At 59.2% G+C, this 16,305-nt stretch overlaps 1 protein-coding gene and 1 long non-coding RNA gene across 2 annotated transcripts; one reads left to right on the forward strand and one right to left on the reverse strand.

The window, feature by feature from the left end:
- Nucleotides 1–8,206: 8,206 nt before the first annotated feature.
- Nucleotides 8,207–13,114, reverse strand: LOC130141817 (vigilin-like). The gene is given in 9 exon segments (XM_056323062.1): nucleotides 8,207–8,240; nucleotides 8,300–8,403; nucleotides 8,618–8,824; nucleotides 9,661–9,669; nucleotides 9,672–9,878; nucleotides 10,353–10,559; nucleotides 12,198–12,413; nucleotides 12,979–13,016; nucleotides 13,096–13,114. Coding segments are annotated over 9 exon segments (1,041 nt in total).
- A 30-nt stretch (nucleotides 13,115–13,144) lies between these two features.
- Nucleotides 13,145–13,676, forward strand: LOC130141818 (uncharacterized). The gene is made up of 2 exons (XR_008819183.1): nucleotides 13,145–13,278; nucleotides 13,377–13,676. It is a non-coding gene; the product is annotated as an uncharacterized LOC130141818 (long non-coding RNA).
- Nucleotides 13,677–16,305: the final 2,629 nt, after the last annotated feature.

A 16,305-nucleotide genomic window follows, 5' to 3' on the forward strand; every position in this document is an offset into this window, starting at 1 on the left:
CACAGCCCCTCCCAGCTTACCACGGCCCGTCCCAGCCCACCACAGCCCGTCCCAGCCGCCACAGCCCGTCCCAGCCCATCCCAGCCTGTCCCAGCCCATCCCAGCACGTCCCAGACCACCACAGCCCATCTCAGCCTGTCCCAGCCCACCACAGCCTGTCCCAGCTTACCACAGCCCACCACGGCCCGTCCCGGACCACCACGGCCCACCACGGCCCGTCCCAGCGTACAACGGCCCGTCCCAGCTCACCACGGCCCGTCCCAGCTCACCACGGCCCGTCCCATCCCACCACGGCCCGTCCCATCCCACCACGGCCCGTCCCATCCCACCACGGCCCATCCCAGCCGGTTCCAGCCCACCACAGCCCGTCGCAGCCCACCACAGCCCACCACAGCCCATCCCAGCCCACCACAGCCCACCACAGCCCGTCCCAAACCACCGCAGCCCGTCCCAGCCCGTCACAGCAAGTCCCAGCCCGTGCCAACCCGTCCCAGCACAACCCTACCCTCCACAGCCCCTCCCAGCTTACCACGGCCCGTCCCAGCCCACCACAGCCCGTCCCAGCCGCCACAGCCCATCCCAGCCCATCCCAGCCCGTCCCAGCCCACCACAGCCTGTCCCAGCTTACCACAGCCCACCACGGCCCGTCCCGGACCACCACGGCCCACCACAGCCCACCACGGCCCGTCCCAGCGTACCACGGCCCGTCCCAGCTCACCACGGCCCGTCCCATCCCACCACGGCCCGTCCCAGCCCACCACGGCCCGTCCCAGCCCACCACGGCCCGTCCCAGCCCACCAGAGCCAGCCACAGTTCTCCACGGCCAGTCCCAGCCCACCACAGCCCGTCCCAGCCCACCACAGCCCGTCCCAGCCCACCACAGCCCGTCCCAGCCCACCACAGCCCGCCCCAGCCCACCACAGCCCGCCCCAGCCCATCCCAACCCACCACAGGCCGTCACAGCCCAACACGGCCCGTCCCAGCCCGTCCCAGCCCACCCCAACCTCTCCCGGCCAGCCACAGCCCGTCCCAGCCCACCACGCCCCGTCCCGGCCCACCACGCCCCGTCCCGGCCCACCACAGCCCACCAAAGCCCACCACAGACCGTCCTCGCCCACCATATCCCGTCCCGGCCCACCTACAGCCCGTCCCAGCCCACCACAGCCCGTCCCAGCCCACCACAGGCCGACCCAGCCCACCACAGGCCGACCCAGCCCACCACAGGCCGACCCAGCCCACCACAGTTCACCACGGCCAGTCCCAACCCACCACGGCCCACCACAGCCCGTACCAGCCCGTCCCAGTCCACCACAGCCCGTCCCAGCCCAGCACAGCCCGTCCCAGCCCGTCCCAGGCCATCACAGCCCGTCCCAGGCCACCACAGCCAGCCACAGCCCACCACGGCCCATCACAGCCCACCACAGTTCACCACGGCCAGTCCCAACCCACCACGGCCCACCACAGCCCGTCCCAGCCCACCACAGCCCGTCCCAGCCCACCACAGCCCGTCCCATGCCATCACAGCCCGTCCCATGCCATCACAGCCCGTCCCAGCCCACCACGGCCCATCACAGCCCACCACAGTTCACCACGGCCAGTCCCAACCCACCACGGCCCACCACAGCCCGTACCAGCCCGTACCAGCCCACCACAGCCCGTCCCAGCCCACCCCAGCCCGTCCCAGCCCACCCCAGCCCACCACAGCCCCTCTCAGCTCAACAAAGCCCGTCCCAGCCCGTCCCAGCCGACCACAGCCCGTCCCAGCCCACCACAGCCCATTCCAGACCACCAGAGCTCGTCCCAGCCCACCACAGCCCTCCACAGCCCGTCTCAGCTCACCACAATGCACCACAGCCCACCACAGCCCGTCCCAGACCACCACAGCCCACCACAGAGCGTCCCAGCCCACCAGAGCCCGTCCCAGCACACCACAGCCCGCCTCAACCCGTCCCAGCCCATCCCAGCCCACCACAGCTCACCACAGTCTGTCTCAGCTCACCACAGCCCACGAAAGCCCGTCCCAACCCACCACAGCCCGTCCCAGCCCACCACAGCCCGTCCCAGCCCCCCACAGCCCGTCCCAGCCCCCCACAGCCCGTCCCAGCCCCCCACAGCCCGTCCCAGCCCCCCACAGCCCGTCCCAGCTCATCCCAGCCCACCACAGCCAACCACAGCCTGTCCCAGCCCGTCCTAGCCCACCACAGCCCGTCCCAGCCCACCATAGCCCATCCCAGCCCACCACAGCCCATCTTAGCTCACCACAGCCCACCACAGCCCATCCCAGCCAACCACAGCCCATCCCAGCCGGATCCAGCCCACCACAGCCCATCCCAGCCGGTTCCAGCCCACCACAGCCCGTCGCAGCCCACCACAGCCCACCACAGCCCATCCCAGCCCACCACAGCCCACCACAGCCCGTCCCAAACCACCGCAGCCCGTCCCAGCCCGTCACAGCAAGTCCCAGCCCGTGCCAACCCGTCCCAGCCCGTCCCTACCCTCCACAGCCCCTCCCAGCTTACCACGGCCCGTCCCAGCCCACCACAGCCCGTCCCAGCCGCCACAGCCCATCCCAGCCCATCCCAGCCTGTCCCAGCCCATCCCAGCACGTCCCAGACCACCACAGCCCGTCTCAGCCTGTCCCAGCCCACCACAGCCTGTCCCAGCTTACCACAGCCCACCACGGCCCGTCCCGGACCACCACGGCCCACCACAGCCCACCACGGCCCGTCCCAGCGTACCACGGCCCGTCCCATCCCACCACGGCCCGTCCCATCCCACCACGGCCCGTCCCATCCCACCACGGCCCGTCCCAGCCGGTTCCAGCCCACCACAGCCCGTCGCAGCCCACCACAGCCCATCCCAGCCCACCACAGCCCACCACAGCCCGTCCCAAACCACCGCAGCCCGTCCCAGCCTGTCACAGCAAGTCCCAGCCCGTGCCAACCCGTCCCAGCCCGTCCCTACCCTCCACAGCCCCTCCCAGCTTACCACGGCCCGTCCCAGCCCACCACAGCCCGTCCCAGCAGCCACAGCCCGTCCCAGCCCATCCCAGCCCGTCCCAGCCCACCACAGCACGTCCCAGACCACCACAGCCCATCTCAGCCTGTCCCAGCCCACCACAGCCCGTCCCAGCTTACCACAGCCCACCACGGCCCGTCCCGGACCACCACGGCCCACCACGGCCCGTCCCAGCGTACCACGGCCCGTCCCAGCTCACCACGGCCCGTCCCAGCTCACCACGGCCCGTCCCAGCCCAGCACGGCCCGTCCCAGCCCAGCACGGCCCGTCCCAGCCCAGCACGGCCTGTCCCATCCCACCACAGCCAGCCACAGCCCACCACAGCCAGCCACAGTTCTCCACGGCCAGTCCCATCCCACCACGGCCCGGCCCGGCCCAGCCCACCACAGCCCCTGCCAGCCCACCAGAGCCTGTCCCAGCTTACCAAAGCCCGTCCCAGCCCGTCCCAGACAATCCCAGCCCACCACAGCCAGCCACAGTTCACCACGGCCAGTCCCAACCCACCACGGCCCACCACAGCCCGTCCCAGCCAACCACAGCCCGTCCCAGCCCGTCCCAGCCCGTCCCAGCCCGTCCCAGCCCGTCCCAGCCCACCACAGCCCACCACAGCCCACCACAGCCCGTCCCAGCCAGTCCCAACCGACCACAGCCCGTCCCAGCCCACCACAGCCCACCACGGCCCGGCCCGGCCCAGCCCACCGCAGCCCGTCTCAGCCCACCGCAGCCCGTCCCAGCCCACCGCAGCCCGTCCCAGCCCACCGCAGCCCACCACAGCGTACCACGGCATGTCCCAGCCCACCACAGCCCGACCCAGCCCGACCCATCCCACCACAGCCCATCCCAGCCCACCACGAGTCGTCCTAGCCCATCACGGCCCGTCCCAGCCCTTCCCAACCCGTCCCAGCCCACCGCAGCCCGCCACAGGCCACCGCAGCCCGCCACGGACTGTCCAAGCCCGTCCCACACCGCCACAGCCCGTCCCAGCCCGTCCCACACCGCCACAGCCCGTCCCAGCCCGTCCCAGCCGACCACAGCTTATCCCATCCCACCACGGCCCACCACGGCCCGCCAGAGCCCCTCACAGCCCTCCACAGCCCTCCACAGCCCCCCACAGCCCCCCACAGCCCTCCACAGCATGTCCCAGCCCACCACGGCCCTCCATGGCCCGTCCCAGCCCGCCCCAGCCCCGCCACTCCGTGCCAGAGCCCACCACGTCCCGTCCCAGCCCACCACAGCCCACCACAGCACGACATAGCCCAAAACAGCCCACCACAGCTTGTCCCGGACCACTACAGCCCTCCACGGCCCGTCCCAGCCCACCACGGCTCCTCCCTGCCCGCCACGGCCCCTCCCTGCCCGCCACGGCTTGCCACGGCCCACTACGGCCCCACCACGGCCCATTCAGCCCGCCATGGGCCGTCGCGGCAGGCCACGGCCCGCCACATCCCGTCGCGGCAGGCCACGGCCGCCACGGCCCGTCCCGGCCCGCCACGGCCCGTCCCGGCCCGTCCCACACCGCCACGGCCCGTCCCACCCCCGTCTTAGCTCACCACAGCCCGTGCCGGCCCGCCCCGGCACACCACGGCTCGCGCCGGCCCGCCCCGGCACACCACAGCCCATCCCAGATGGTCCCAGCCCACCACGGCCTGTCTCAGCTCACCACGGCCCACCACAGCCCGTCCCGGCCCACCACGGCCCACCACAGCCCGTCCCGGCCCACCACGGCCCACCACAGCCCGTCCCAGCTGGTCCCACCCAGACACAGCCCGTCCCCCGCCCAGACACAGCTTGTCCTAGCCTACCACAACCCACCACAGCCCGTCCCCGCCCAGACACAGCTTGTCCTAGCCTACCACAACCCACCACAGTTCGGCCCGGCCCACCACGGCCCGGCCCGGCCCACCATGGCCCGGCCCGGCCCAGACCACCAGAGCCCGGCCCGGCCCACCAGAGCCCATCCCAGCCCGTCCCAGACCACCAGAGCCCGTCCTGGCCCGTCCCACCCTGTCTTAGCTCACCACAGCCCTTGCTGGCCCGCCCCGGCCCACCCTGGCACGCCACAGCTCGTCCCGGCTCGTCCCGGCACACCACGGCCCATCAAAGACCGTCCCGGCCCACCACGGCCCATCAAAGACCGTCCCAGCCCGCCACGGCCTGGCCTGGCCCGCCACGGCCCGGCCCGCCATGGCCCACCTGTGTTAGGAACAATATCTCACCTTCTTGATGTTGGCACCTCCTTTCGCTACGATGTTCTTGTGGAACTGTTTGCAGATGGGGACAGAAATAGAAAAGCTGTTTTCAACCTAAGGGAGAAAGGAAGGGAGAACTGAAGATTACACTGTCGTGGCAAGGGAGGCCCGACTTCAGGAGCTCTGATAAACGAGCTTTTGAAAACAGGCTTAGACCCAAGGAAGTTCTCTATACGAGGGACTTTTGTAAGACTAAACAAAGGCAAGGACGTTCCCCTATAGCCTTCCCATAACAGGTACTACCCCCTGCCTCCATTCAGCCAAAACAGCGCCGACAGCTCCCTCCTCTTGAGGTGTTTTAGCTCTACCCAAGCCAGTAGAGCTCTGCTTTGCCCCAGGGTTATCCAGGCACGGAGGAGGGAAGAGCAGGCAGAAGACCTCCTTACCAGGTCTGCCACCATCTTTTGCATGTACTCGGTGCACTTCTCCACCTCGTTTTTGGGACCTCGGAGTTGGACGATGTCACTCTTGTGTGCAGGGTCTGGGAAGTTGATGATAACCTGCAGGAGCGGTCATTTCTAGTTAGCTCAAGCAAAAGCAAGAACCCTTGTGTCAGACACATGCAAAGGTTGGGGGGATCCTACTCATGCCCTTTTCCCATTCAGAAACGGGGAACCGTGTTAGCGGCCTCTGGCTAAAAGAACTATCTTCTCAGACACTTGCGCTACAGAGCCACTAAAGTTACGACTTCTGTGACGACAGGCCTACTACCCATGTAGGAAATAACCCCTCTGGATTCCTCCTCTCCTACAAAGCCTTACCTCTGGGAATTGCTCCCGGATTTCCCAGACCCGCTCAGCCTTCTGCCCAATGATGGTCCGGTGGAATTTCTGCTCAACGATTAGGTCCGCAGCGTGTTCATTTTCCTGATGGGAACAGAGGGCACACTGAGTGTTCAGCCGGAGAGCCATCTACTTTGACTTAGCGGTTTGCTGCCCGACGGTTTACTTGCCAGCACTGTCCCTCTTTTCTCCAGACAAAATTCACTCTGCGTTGACAGAGAAGGGCTACCCGAGGGAACAGAGGAAGACATTTGTGAAGAGGAACTTGCACTTGTCATGAGATCTAAGTGCTCGGTGGGCAAGGGGCACACACTCGCACCAGAAGGTTACAAGGGAACACGAGAGCCCAAACCCTGCAGTCTCCCAAACATCACATCCTACTCACTCACCATGGGGACATGTTGCAGCACTATCAAACTAACAGACCGCAACAAGGCTTTACCATTGGCCATATTCTACTGCCGGTGCTGTAGCACCTTCCTCCAGAGGCCAGACCACACTGCTCCTCCTCCAGCTGACACCCTCTCCCACAAGCCACAGGGCTATTTAACCCCTTAGCGGGAACCAGCTACACCTGCACATCGTCCATGTCAATCAACCCACTGCCTCTGAGGCAAGGCCACAGCTGCGTGTTATCAATGCTAATCAACCCACCGCCTTCATTCCTCTACAGGGAGAAGCTCACCAAGCACATTTCCACCACCCACAACTGGCTGCTAAAATGTCATTCGCACAGAGCAACGTGTGGAAAAAAAAAAAATTCCTCCAGGACACATCAAAGTAATTCCACTACTGTTCAGGCTCCCAAGGTACTTTCACACGTTCAAGCCATCGCAAGGCCTCACGGCCCATTTCTCTCCTTGTACCACCACCACTCCAGAAAAGCAGAGGAAATGTGATGGAGACAGCACACTGGGTGAGCTACAGAGCCCCTGATACCATCTACTAAACACGAAGAGTGTGAGCATGGGAAGGACTAGAAAGGCACTCCACTTACCGTTTAGCTGCGTTCTTGCCAATGAGGTGTCGGTGGAATTGGTGGTCAGCCTTGATTATTGCGTAATCCATCCCGTGGATCTAAAAAGAATTATATTTTTATATCTATATCTATATACGTATGTATGTCCAATATTATATATTATATTATATAGGGCCAGGTAGGACAGGCCACCGCTTCTGTCTCGTGCCCTAAGTAACTGCCTACTGCCAGTATTGGCACTGACTCACCAGCGGTCAGCTACAAGCACTTCTGCTCTTCAGCAGAGCACAAGCATTCCTCTGCTTTGAGAAGAGAGCATTGTGCTCATGAAACATTGAAAAGACTCACTTCTATGCCTCTCCAGCTATAACCAAGAGAATCCTTCCTTCTCCGCACCAAAAAAATTAATGCTGACTTTTCAAGGATGCTATGGATGAGGTTCATAACCAAGGGGTGTCATCCACCTGCCACACAATTTGTCTCCTGCAAGTTCGATTAAGCATGTCAAGACATCCTATGGATGTGACAAACACCTCATCACCTCTGCTCTGTTGCCCCTTCTTCCCCCAGTTTCTTACTGGAACTAGTAACTGCAGCTCACCAGTTCCTTGAGCATGGCTTCAATCTGTTCCTGAGCCACATGCACATCTTCTGTAGGTCCTTCCAAAGTGATGTTATCCTCTCCTCCAGTGAATTTGATGTGAACCTTGAGGTGAAGGACAATGAATCTCTTCAGAATTTGCCAAGATCCAAGCCAGGCCAATGCTCTTGGTCAGGCCTACACCATCGATCCCTGCCACTGAGAGATGTGCTCCTTCCCAAAAAGCCCAAACCAAATCCCCACAATTTTACAAGTCAGAAACTTAACAATTTCGGCCATATGGCAGTGCCTAGAGCCCAAGGCTCTGGTGCTGCCCCGGTTTCTGCAACGGCTTTGGAGAAGTTTACTCATCTAGCCTTTATCTAGATACCGTCTAACTCCCCAGGGAGAAGCCTTGCTGCACTCGCCATTTCCAGGTATCCTACTACATCAGTTCTCAAAACAGCACCACATAAAGCTTCCTTGGAAGGGCTCAACCCATGACAATAACATAGGAGGAGCAGTGTTTGCAGCAGTAAAAGAGAGGGTTCCCTTGAACAGCAAAGATCTGTGTCATTTCCCCCTGGGTTTACCCATGCTAGAAGACACCTCTCTCTTCCGTGACGAGTGATCTGGACTAAACCTTTTTCTACGCCGGGGGTGCTAAGCTAACCAGCTCATCCATACCTTTGGCATCTGCTGAGTTATTTTGGCCAGGTTCTGTCCTTTCTTTCCAATAATGAAACGATGAAGCCAAGAGGGGGCAGAGACCGAGGAGACGGTAAAACTGTTGGCCTGAGAGACAGAAAAACAGAGAAGCTGTTTGATGGACAAACTGGAAGAGGCCTTCACAACAATTCAGTTCCAATTCCCACGCTGCACCTCCGGTATTGACTTCTAAGCTGCACCTCTAATGGCCCAAGAGAGAGCACCCCCGCTACACCTGTCAGTGCTCACAAATGGATCTTCATGGGACCTTCAGAGGAGGCCTAGCCCATCTTGTCAGTACCTTTGCATAGACGTCAGTCAATGCTTGCCCAAGTTTTTCAGGCTCGCCTCGCAGTATCACCGTCTCCGAGCTCCTGTCAGTGGGTGGGATCTCGACAGAGACTCCAGTCTTCTCCAAGATCTCCTGCAGGGAATTCCCCTTGGGGCCGATGACATACTTGTGCTGGGACTTCTTCACCTCCACTGCAAGAGTAGTAGTCTTCTTTTTCTGTAGGGGCAGAGACACTGAGGCATCAATCACAAGGGGGCGGGGAAGGACAAGAGCGACAGGAAGAGGCACAAGATGCAGTCAAACTCTGCACCCAGCAAAGAGCAAAGCCAAGCTGAGCACAGTGGCTCGGCAGCACCCTAGCACCCCTTGGACCCCTGCCTACAGAAAGCCTTGTGCTCAAAAATTCACAGGGCAAGTACAAAACTAGCATGCTGGGTCAAGCTCCCTGGGACACGGCATGCAAGAGACCACACACACACACAGGCATGTCGTTGTCGTCGTCCCCGTCCCCCCGTTGGACAACAGGGTTCAGCTCCCAGCCGTCTCCCAGGCAGTGCTGTGATGCAACACTGTGCAGGCTATAAGCCGATTGTTGAAATCCGGACTGGTACAAATACAGACCTAACCACGAGGAAAAACAGCCCAGCAACCCACAACAAGGATATTCACAGCAGCGTTGGCTGTGGGAAATAAACTGGAGTGACATTCACTCTTCAGCAACTTCTACTTAGGTAGCAACTTTGATACTGTCAGCTGGCCACCACTGTAGACTTCACGCTTCTTTCCTTCCTTAGTAGCACCGGTGTGAACAAGAGCTCTTGGTGGCCTGCTAAGTCCCACGATACAGAAAAGCGAGAAATCTGTCACCTCCCTGATAGTATCAGCCCAGCTCCCACTCTGCCGAGTGAGGAAACGGTAGGATTCGGGGTCATGTACTGCAAGGGCTGCTGAGCCAGGTGCAACAGAGGGATGCACAAAAGTAGAACACGAAGGGAAGAGTGCCTAGGAGCGGGTGCCAGGGGAAGGTGGGAAGCTTTATGGACCATCCGTACCTTCTCCTCCCATAGATCTTCTTAACTCGAGCCACAGCCTGGGCTAGTTGCTCCTTTTCTCCGCTGAAGACTATCTCGGTCTTGTTGACACTGGGTGGAGGAATGTCGATGCGCGTCCCTGTGTCCTTCATGAGCTCCCTCACCAGCTTGTTGTAAGGGCCAGCAATGAAAGGGTGGTACACTTGCTCCACGTCCAGCCGCTCCACGGCACGCTTATCCTGGAAGAGCCCACAACAGACCTTGGTGGGAACTGCCCTCTGTATTACAGTCTCTGCCAGGCACAGCTAAGTTCCCAGGGCTGTCCTGCCTGACACTCTGGCCCAAGCAACCTTCTCAGTTTGCGGGCTTGTAGATCTCCACCTCTTTCCATCTACAAATATGGTTGCTGCTGCTGCTCCTTGTTTACGATATTCACCCCTGTGATCTCCTGCCTTATCTCAGCTGGCACCTAAGACGCGTCGCTTCAACTATCAAATGCTTGTTTTGGCCTCAGAGATGGACAAAACGCAGCACAAGAAGTTTCAGGACCTGGCAGCGGTGCTCATACAGCCGGCGAGTGGCACAGTATACCACTCTGTTCAGGCTAACGTTAGCCACTGACTGTAGCCACGGTGGCTGCAAACTCCGACTGTACCGTGGGGAAGCAAAATGGCTGACCAGCTAATGCCATGAGAGAGATCATACTGAGGTACCTGCTCAGCGGAGATAAGCAGGATCTCGTGCCGGGCCTTCTCAATCCCTTCTTTAGTGCCGCTGATCTTGATCTGGTTGCTGGGGTCATCTGGGCGGGGGACCTGCATTTTGGTTGCAGTTTTGAGCTTCAGGTCCTGCAGCCTCTCACCCTTCTTTCCAATGACAAAACAGTGGTGCTCCTTGGGGATGGCAACTGTTGCTGAAGCCTGCGGCAGAAGAACCAAGCATCTGTGAAAAGCCTTGCCTGCACTGGCAGATCCACAGGAACAGAGCCAGGGAAAGCAAGGTAGACGCTGCTCAGTGGTACTGCTCCTCAGAGCAAACACAACGCCTTCCCAGCACATTCTGTCCGAGGGCTGACACTGTACCAGTTGATCTACAGTGCCTCCATGCCAGGCGTATAAACCCCACCTTTCCCTCAAAACCCTTCTGTTTGCACAGGAGCAGTACTCTGAATTAGCAAAGGCCTTCCGACACAGACGAGGAGGTGCCTCTCCTCCACTGTAAGACACCGGACAACAACTGAGATGGCAGCGCACAGCTGGAGTTTATCTGAACTCTGACATCTGCTGCCAAGGCTACAGAGAACAAGACATACAGTATGACTCCTAGGAAAGAGAAATTCAACACCAGAAACCTACTGCAGGAGGCAGGCAGCTAGCACATGCTTACCGCTACTTAAGTGCTAGGTGTCTTCAAGTGTAGCACATGCGGCTCCTGGGACTGCTTCTAGAAGGCCCCACATGCAAAAGGGGTCCTTCTCAATCTACCATTAAAGGGATGCTCTATACAAGGGCTTCCCGACTTCTTCCCTTCTCATTGAGTTTTTGCAGGTCTGGTAGCTGATGACTGCTATCGTGCTCCTGATCCCTCTGATTAGGTAACCACTAACAGCAATCAGACAATGAAAATGCAAGCTATAATGGAAAAATAAAAGGTGAAGAAAAGATCACTCGGTGTGACTTTTCAGCTCTGTGTTCCTGTCCTGAAGCCAGCCAAGCCTAAGAGAAGCTGGAACAGAGACACAGCTTCCAGACCTGGGGCCAGGGCAGTAGGAGGTATATTTGAGAACAGTGGCTCATGGATCTGTGGCGGCACAACCTGAACTGTTTTTTCAGATGCACTTTGTGGATGTAGGGTTTCGTTCCTTTCTCTTTCCTCTGGCAGGGTATGACACAGGGGCTGAACAGCGCTAAGCAGACATGGTATTAACATCGTATTACCTACCTTTGGCATTATACTTTAAAACACACTGCAACACCTGGCTGCGATACATCCTAACAAGAGCTACCACCTTGACTATGAGCTCAAGAACCATAAGGGAAGAGATCAAAACCTAGAGGACTGAAGCAACCGAAACAACAGGGTTGTGGCTCCTTACCAGTGTGCCTTGAGTTACACAAGGCAGAACCCTGACCCGAAGCTTTTGGCTTTTGGCAGGACTTCCTTTTCTCTACTTTTCTTTCTCCCAGCCTTCCACGTTCTCCTCTGAAGGACTTCAGGAAAAGCACAGTCCCGTTCTCACACACTACTAGCTTTGTGTGTGAGGCTCCTGCACCAGCACCTCAGCACAAAGTCACTGGTTGCAACTCAAATGTTCCAGAGATGGCAGACTCCACGCTTCATGCAACACCACGGCCTGTAATTAACTTGGAACCCTATTTGAAGCCTCATTCCCATTCCAAATTGCCAATTGGGTGCTTTGAAAACGTATGGCGAAGCTGAATTAGTCACGTAACAACATACCTCTTTGGCTTACAAGCACACGGGCCCAAGGGTCTCAGAGCATTTGCGAGTCTTGGGGAAGAGCAAAGACGAAGGCAGAAACAGTTAGATGCCCTCACCTGAGTCTGCAGTCGAGCGACAATCTGCTTCCGAGCCTTCGTGACTGCTTCTGGCTTGCCAGAGACCACGATCGAAAGGCCCTGGTCCTTTGCGAGAGACAGCTCCAGGTGAGCCCCTGTCTTCTGCATGATGTCAAGGCAGATCTTGGCCTGCTCGCCTTCTCCAAACTGATTCATGTCCTTGTATTTCCTCTCCTCCAGTGGCACATGGAACACCTGCTCAGCCACGGGACAGACAAAAGCAGGGCACAGCAAGGTGTCAGTGTGCTTTTGATTATCAGTGTCTCCCTCTCTTACTGCCATACAGGAGGACTTCACTGGTGTACTAAGTTCCCAGATTTAGGCGACCCATCAGCCTTTCCAGTGGAGACACCAGCTGCAGTACAAGGGCACGGCAGCAGGCAGTGTGTCCCAAACTGAGTGCTCTCCTAAAGAACATGCTGTTGGGGGGGGGGGGGGGGGGGGGGGGGGGGGAGGAGGGGGACCACTTCAATGCATTAGCACTCACCCCTTGAATTCTGCAATCCTCCCTTCAGGCCTGTTCCAGCTATCTGTGGAACAGGGATGCAGAGCTTCTTCTGGGCAGTTTTTCAACACATCCCTCCCCCTCCGGAGCAGTCCTAGCATTCAGCTGCGGTCTTCCTTGTGCCTCAGGGCAAAGTACAGCAAAGAGGCAGTTACTCTGACACACTAAGGGATTTCATACTCCAGGGAAAGCTTCACTTCACCTACTTTTTGGAGGGATGAAAAGGAGGGACATAAGACACCCACTCCCACCAACCTGAGTGATGACAGAAGCCTTTATTGGCTGCACCTGTTCTGATTCTTTGGCCACCCAGAAGTTTACATCTCAATCCTTCCCGGCTTTGGAATCATCTCACACGTCGTAACCTATTACGCAGGCAAAAAAGAACCATTCGGCTACATAGGAATAGTCTGAGCCACAACGAAGTGGTGTGGAGCCGAAGGGGACTGCGATTTAACGGTGATGGAGCCATTTGGACTGAGTCTTGAAGATCTCTTCGGTTTTTGTTCAAGGAAACTTAGTCTCGAGACAGTCCTATTGCTCGCTGGCAAAATGGTAGGAACCTGCTTTGTTGATGTTGACGACGCAGTATGTTGGAATATTAAGATTCCTTGAGAGATCAGAACCAAATAGGTTGTTTCTCTAATGTAAAGGTGAATAGGCCTGTATCATTAAAGGAAAGACTCAAAATGGGTTTTGTTTCTCTTAAGTACAAAGTGCCCCATCTAAAGTGATTACAAAGTCTTAAATGATTGTTAAAAAGCAGACTTGTGCTGTTTGCAAACCATCTGTTGCACTGCTCAAAGACAAAAGACGTTCACCAGAGAAAGTTTTTGGAAAGAAATGTCAAATAGGCATGGGGAAAGAGCTGGAGAGGTTTATGTATTGTCTATCGAATTATGTTCTCTTTCATGCCCTTACATTTTACAATAAAAAGTTTCATGACCTCTTTTCTCATTAAGACAATGTTGCTAGTCTTTTTATAAGGAAAAAAAAGCGTCTGCCTAGTCTCTCAAGTGATTTTTTTTGTTTTTCTTTCTTTTTCTCTAGACTAGTTGAATCGAATATGTTCGCTCTAAGACCTTCATCCACCGAGATGTGAAGCCAGGCAACTTCCTAACGGGCCGTGGGCAGAGTTCCCTTATTGATTCCATTCCTATAATAAACTGTGCAGTCTGTTAGATAGACGGGCTGCAGTACCCAATTGTTTTCGCCAGGCGGCAGCACCGCCCCATGCGGAGTAAGGGCAGGGCATGCGCAGAAACGGCTTGACGCCAAAGGGGCGGGGCTTCCGGGCACGTCGTATGCATATGATGCAATCCCGCTTTGACGCATGCGCAGAAGGCTTCCTGGCAAACCAGGGGCAGCGCATGCGCAGAAACGGCTTGACCCCTAGGGGCGGGGCTTCCGGCCTCGTGCGTATGGGCTACGCATACGGCCCCGGAAGGTGGGTTCATTTCCGGCCCGCGAGGCGCGCGGCTCCTCCAAAAGAACCGGCTGCAGTACCCATTTAAATTTCGCTAGGTGGCAGCAGCGCTCCACCAACCGGGCGGCTGCAGTACCCTTTATATTTCGCTAGATGGCAGCAGCGCTCCACCAACAGGGCCGGCTGCAGTACCCAATTATATTTCGCTAGATGGCAGCAGCGCTCCACCAACAGGGCCGGCTGCAGTACCCAAATATATTTCGCTAGATGGCAGCAGCGCTCCACCAACAGGGCCGGCTGCAGTACCCAAAAATATTTCGCTAGATGGCAGCAGCGCTCCACCAACCGGGCCGGCTGCAGTACCCTTTATATTTCGCTAGATGGCAGCAGCGCTCCACCAACAGGGCCGGCTGCAGTACCCATTATATTTCGCTAGATGGCAGGAGCGCTCCACCAACAGGGCCGGCTGCAGTACCCAAATATATTTCGCTAGATGGCAGCAGCGCTCCACCAACAGGGCCGGCTGCAGTACCCAAATATATTTCGCTAGATGGCAGCAGCGCTCCATCAACAGGGCCGGCTGCAGTACCCAAAAATATTTCGCTAGATGGCAGCAGCGCTCCACCAAAAGGGCCGGCTGCAGTACCCAATTATATTTCGCTAGATGGCAGCAGCGCTCCACCAACAGGGCAGCGCATGCGCAGAAACGGCTTGACGCCAAAGGGGCGGGGCTTCCGGGCACGTCGCATGCATATGACGCACTCCCGCTTTGGCGCATGCGCAGAAGGCTTCCTGGCAAACCAAGGGCGGCGCATGCGCAGAAGCGGCTTTGACCCCTAGGGGCGGGGCTTCCGGCCTCGTGCGTAGGGGCATATGACGCATCCGGCCCGGGAAAGGAGGGTTCACTTCCGGCCCGCGCGGCGCGCGGCTCCTCCGAAAGGACCGGCTGCAGTACCCATTTAAATTTCGCTAGGTGGCAGTAGCGCTCCACCAACCGGGCGGCTGCAGTACCCTTTATATTTCGCTAGATGGCAGCAGCGCTCCACCAACAGGGCCGGCTGCAGTACCCAAATATATTTCGCTAGATGGCAGCAGCGCTCCACCAACAGGGCCGGCTGCAGTACCGAAATATATTTCGCTAGATGGCAGCAGCGCTCCACCAACCGGGCCGGCTGCAGTACCCAAATATATTTCGCTAGATGGCAGCAGCGCTCCACCAACCGGGCCGGCTGCAGTACCCAATTATATTTCGCTAGATGGCAGCAGCGCTCCACCAACAGGGCCGGCTGCAGTACCGAAATATATTTCGCTAGATGGCAGCAGCGCTCCACCAACCGGGCCGGCTGCAGTACCCAAATATATTTCGCTAGATGGCAGCAGCGCTCCACCAACCGGGCCGGCTGCAGTACCCAAATATATTTCGCTAGATGGCAGCAGCGCTCCATCAACAGGGCAGCGCATGCGCAGACGCGGCTTGACGCCGAAGGGGGCGGGGCTTCCGGCCCCGTGCGTCTGGGCCGATGACGCAATCCCGCTTTGGCGCATGCGCAGAAGCCTTTCTGGCCGACCGAGGGCGGCGCATGCGCAGAAGCGGCTTTGACCCCCTAGGGGCGGGGCTTCCGGCCTCGTGCGTAGGGGCAGATGGCGCATCCGGCCCGGGAAAGGCGGGTTCACTCCCGGCCCGCGCGGCGCGCTGGAGCGGCCGTGGAGGTGCGGAGCCTTCGCCGGGAGCCCGGAAGACTTTCGGGCCGGGACGTGCGGCGGCGCGCTCGGGCTGAAGGGCGGCCGGGGGCCGGCGGGCAGCGGCCCGGTCGGGGGGGGGATGTGGCGGCCCGGCGCTCGGCCGCGGCAGGGAGCGCCTGGTGCCGGCGGCGGGCGGGCTGAGGCAGGCGGGCGGCCCGGCCCGGGACCGGCGGGGCTGCCGCCGGTTCTCGTCTCCCCGGCAGGGACGGTGGTCAGCGGGCTCCTCACGGGGCTGCCCTTTTCTGGGTGGGTGGGTTTTTGTTTGGTTTTTTTTTTGGTTTTTTTTTTTTTTTCTCTCGGAGCCGCGCCGCTACCTCGGCGAGGAGCGGCGGCGGGGCGGCCCCGGTGCTCGCTCGTGGCGGCGGCGCCCGGGAGAGGGGTCGGCCCGCGCCGCCCCGCCGCCCCCCCGCCGC

Source organism: Falco biarmicus, chromosome 21, assembly GCF_023638135.1.
Source record: "Falco biarmicus isolate bFalBia1 chromosome 21, bFalBia1.pri, whole genome shotgun sequence".
NCBI lineage: Eukaryota > Metazoa > Chordata > Aves > Falconiformes > Falconidae > Falco > Falco biarmicus.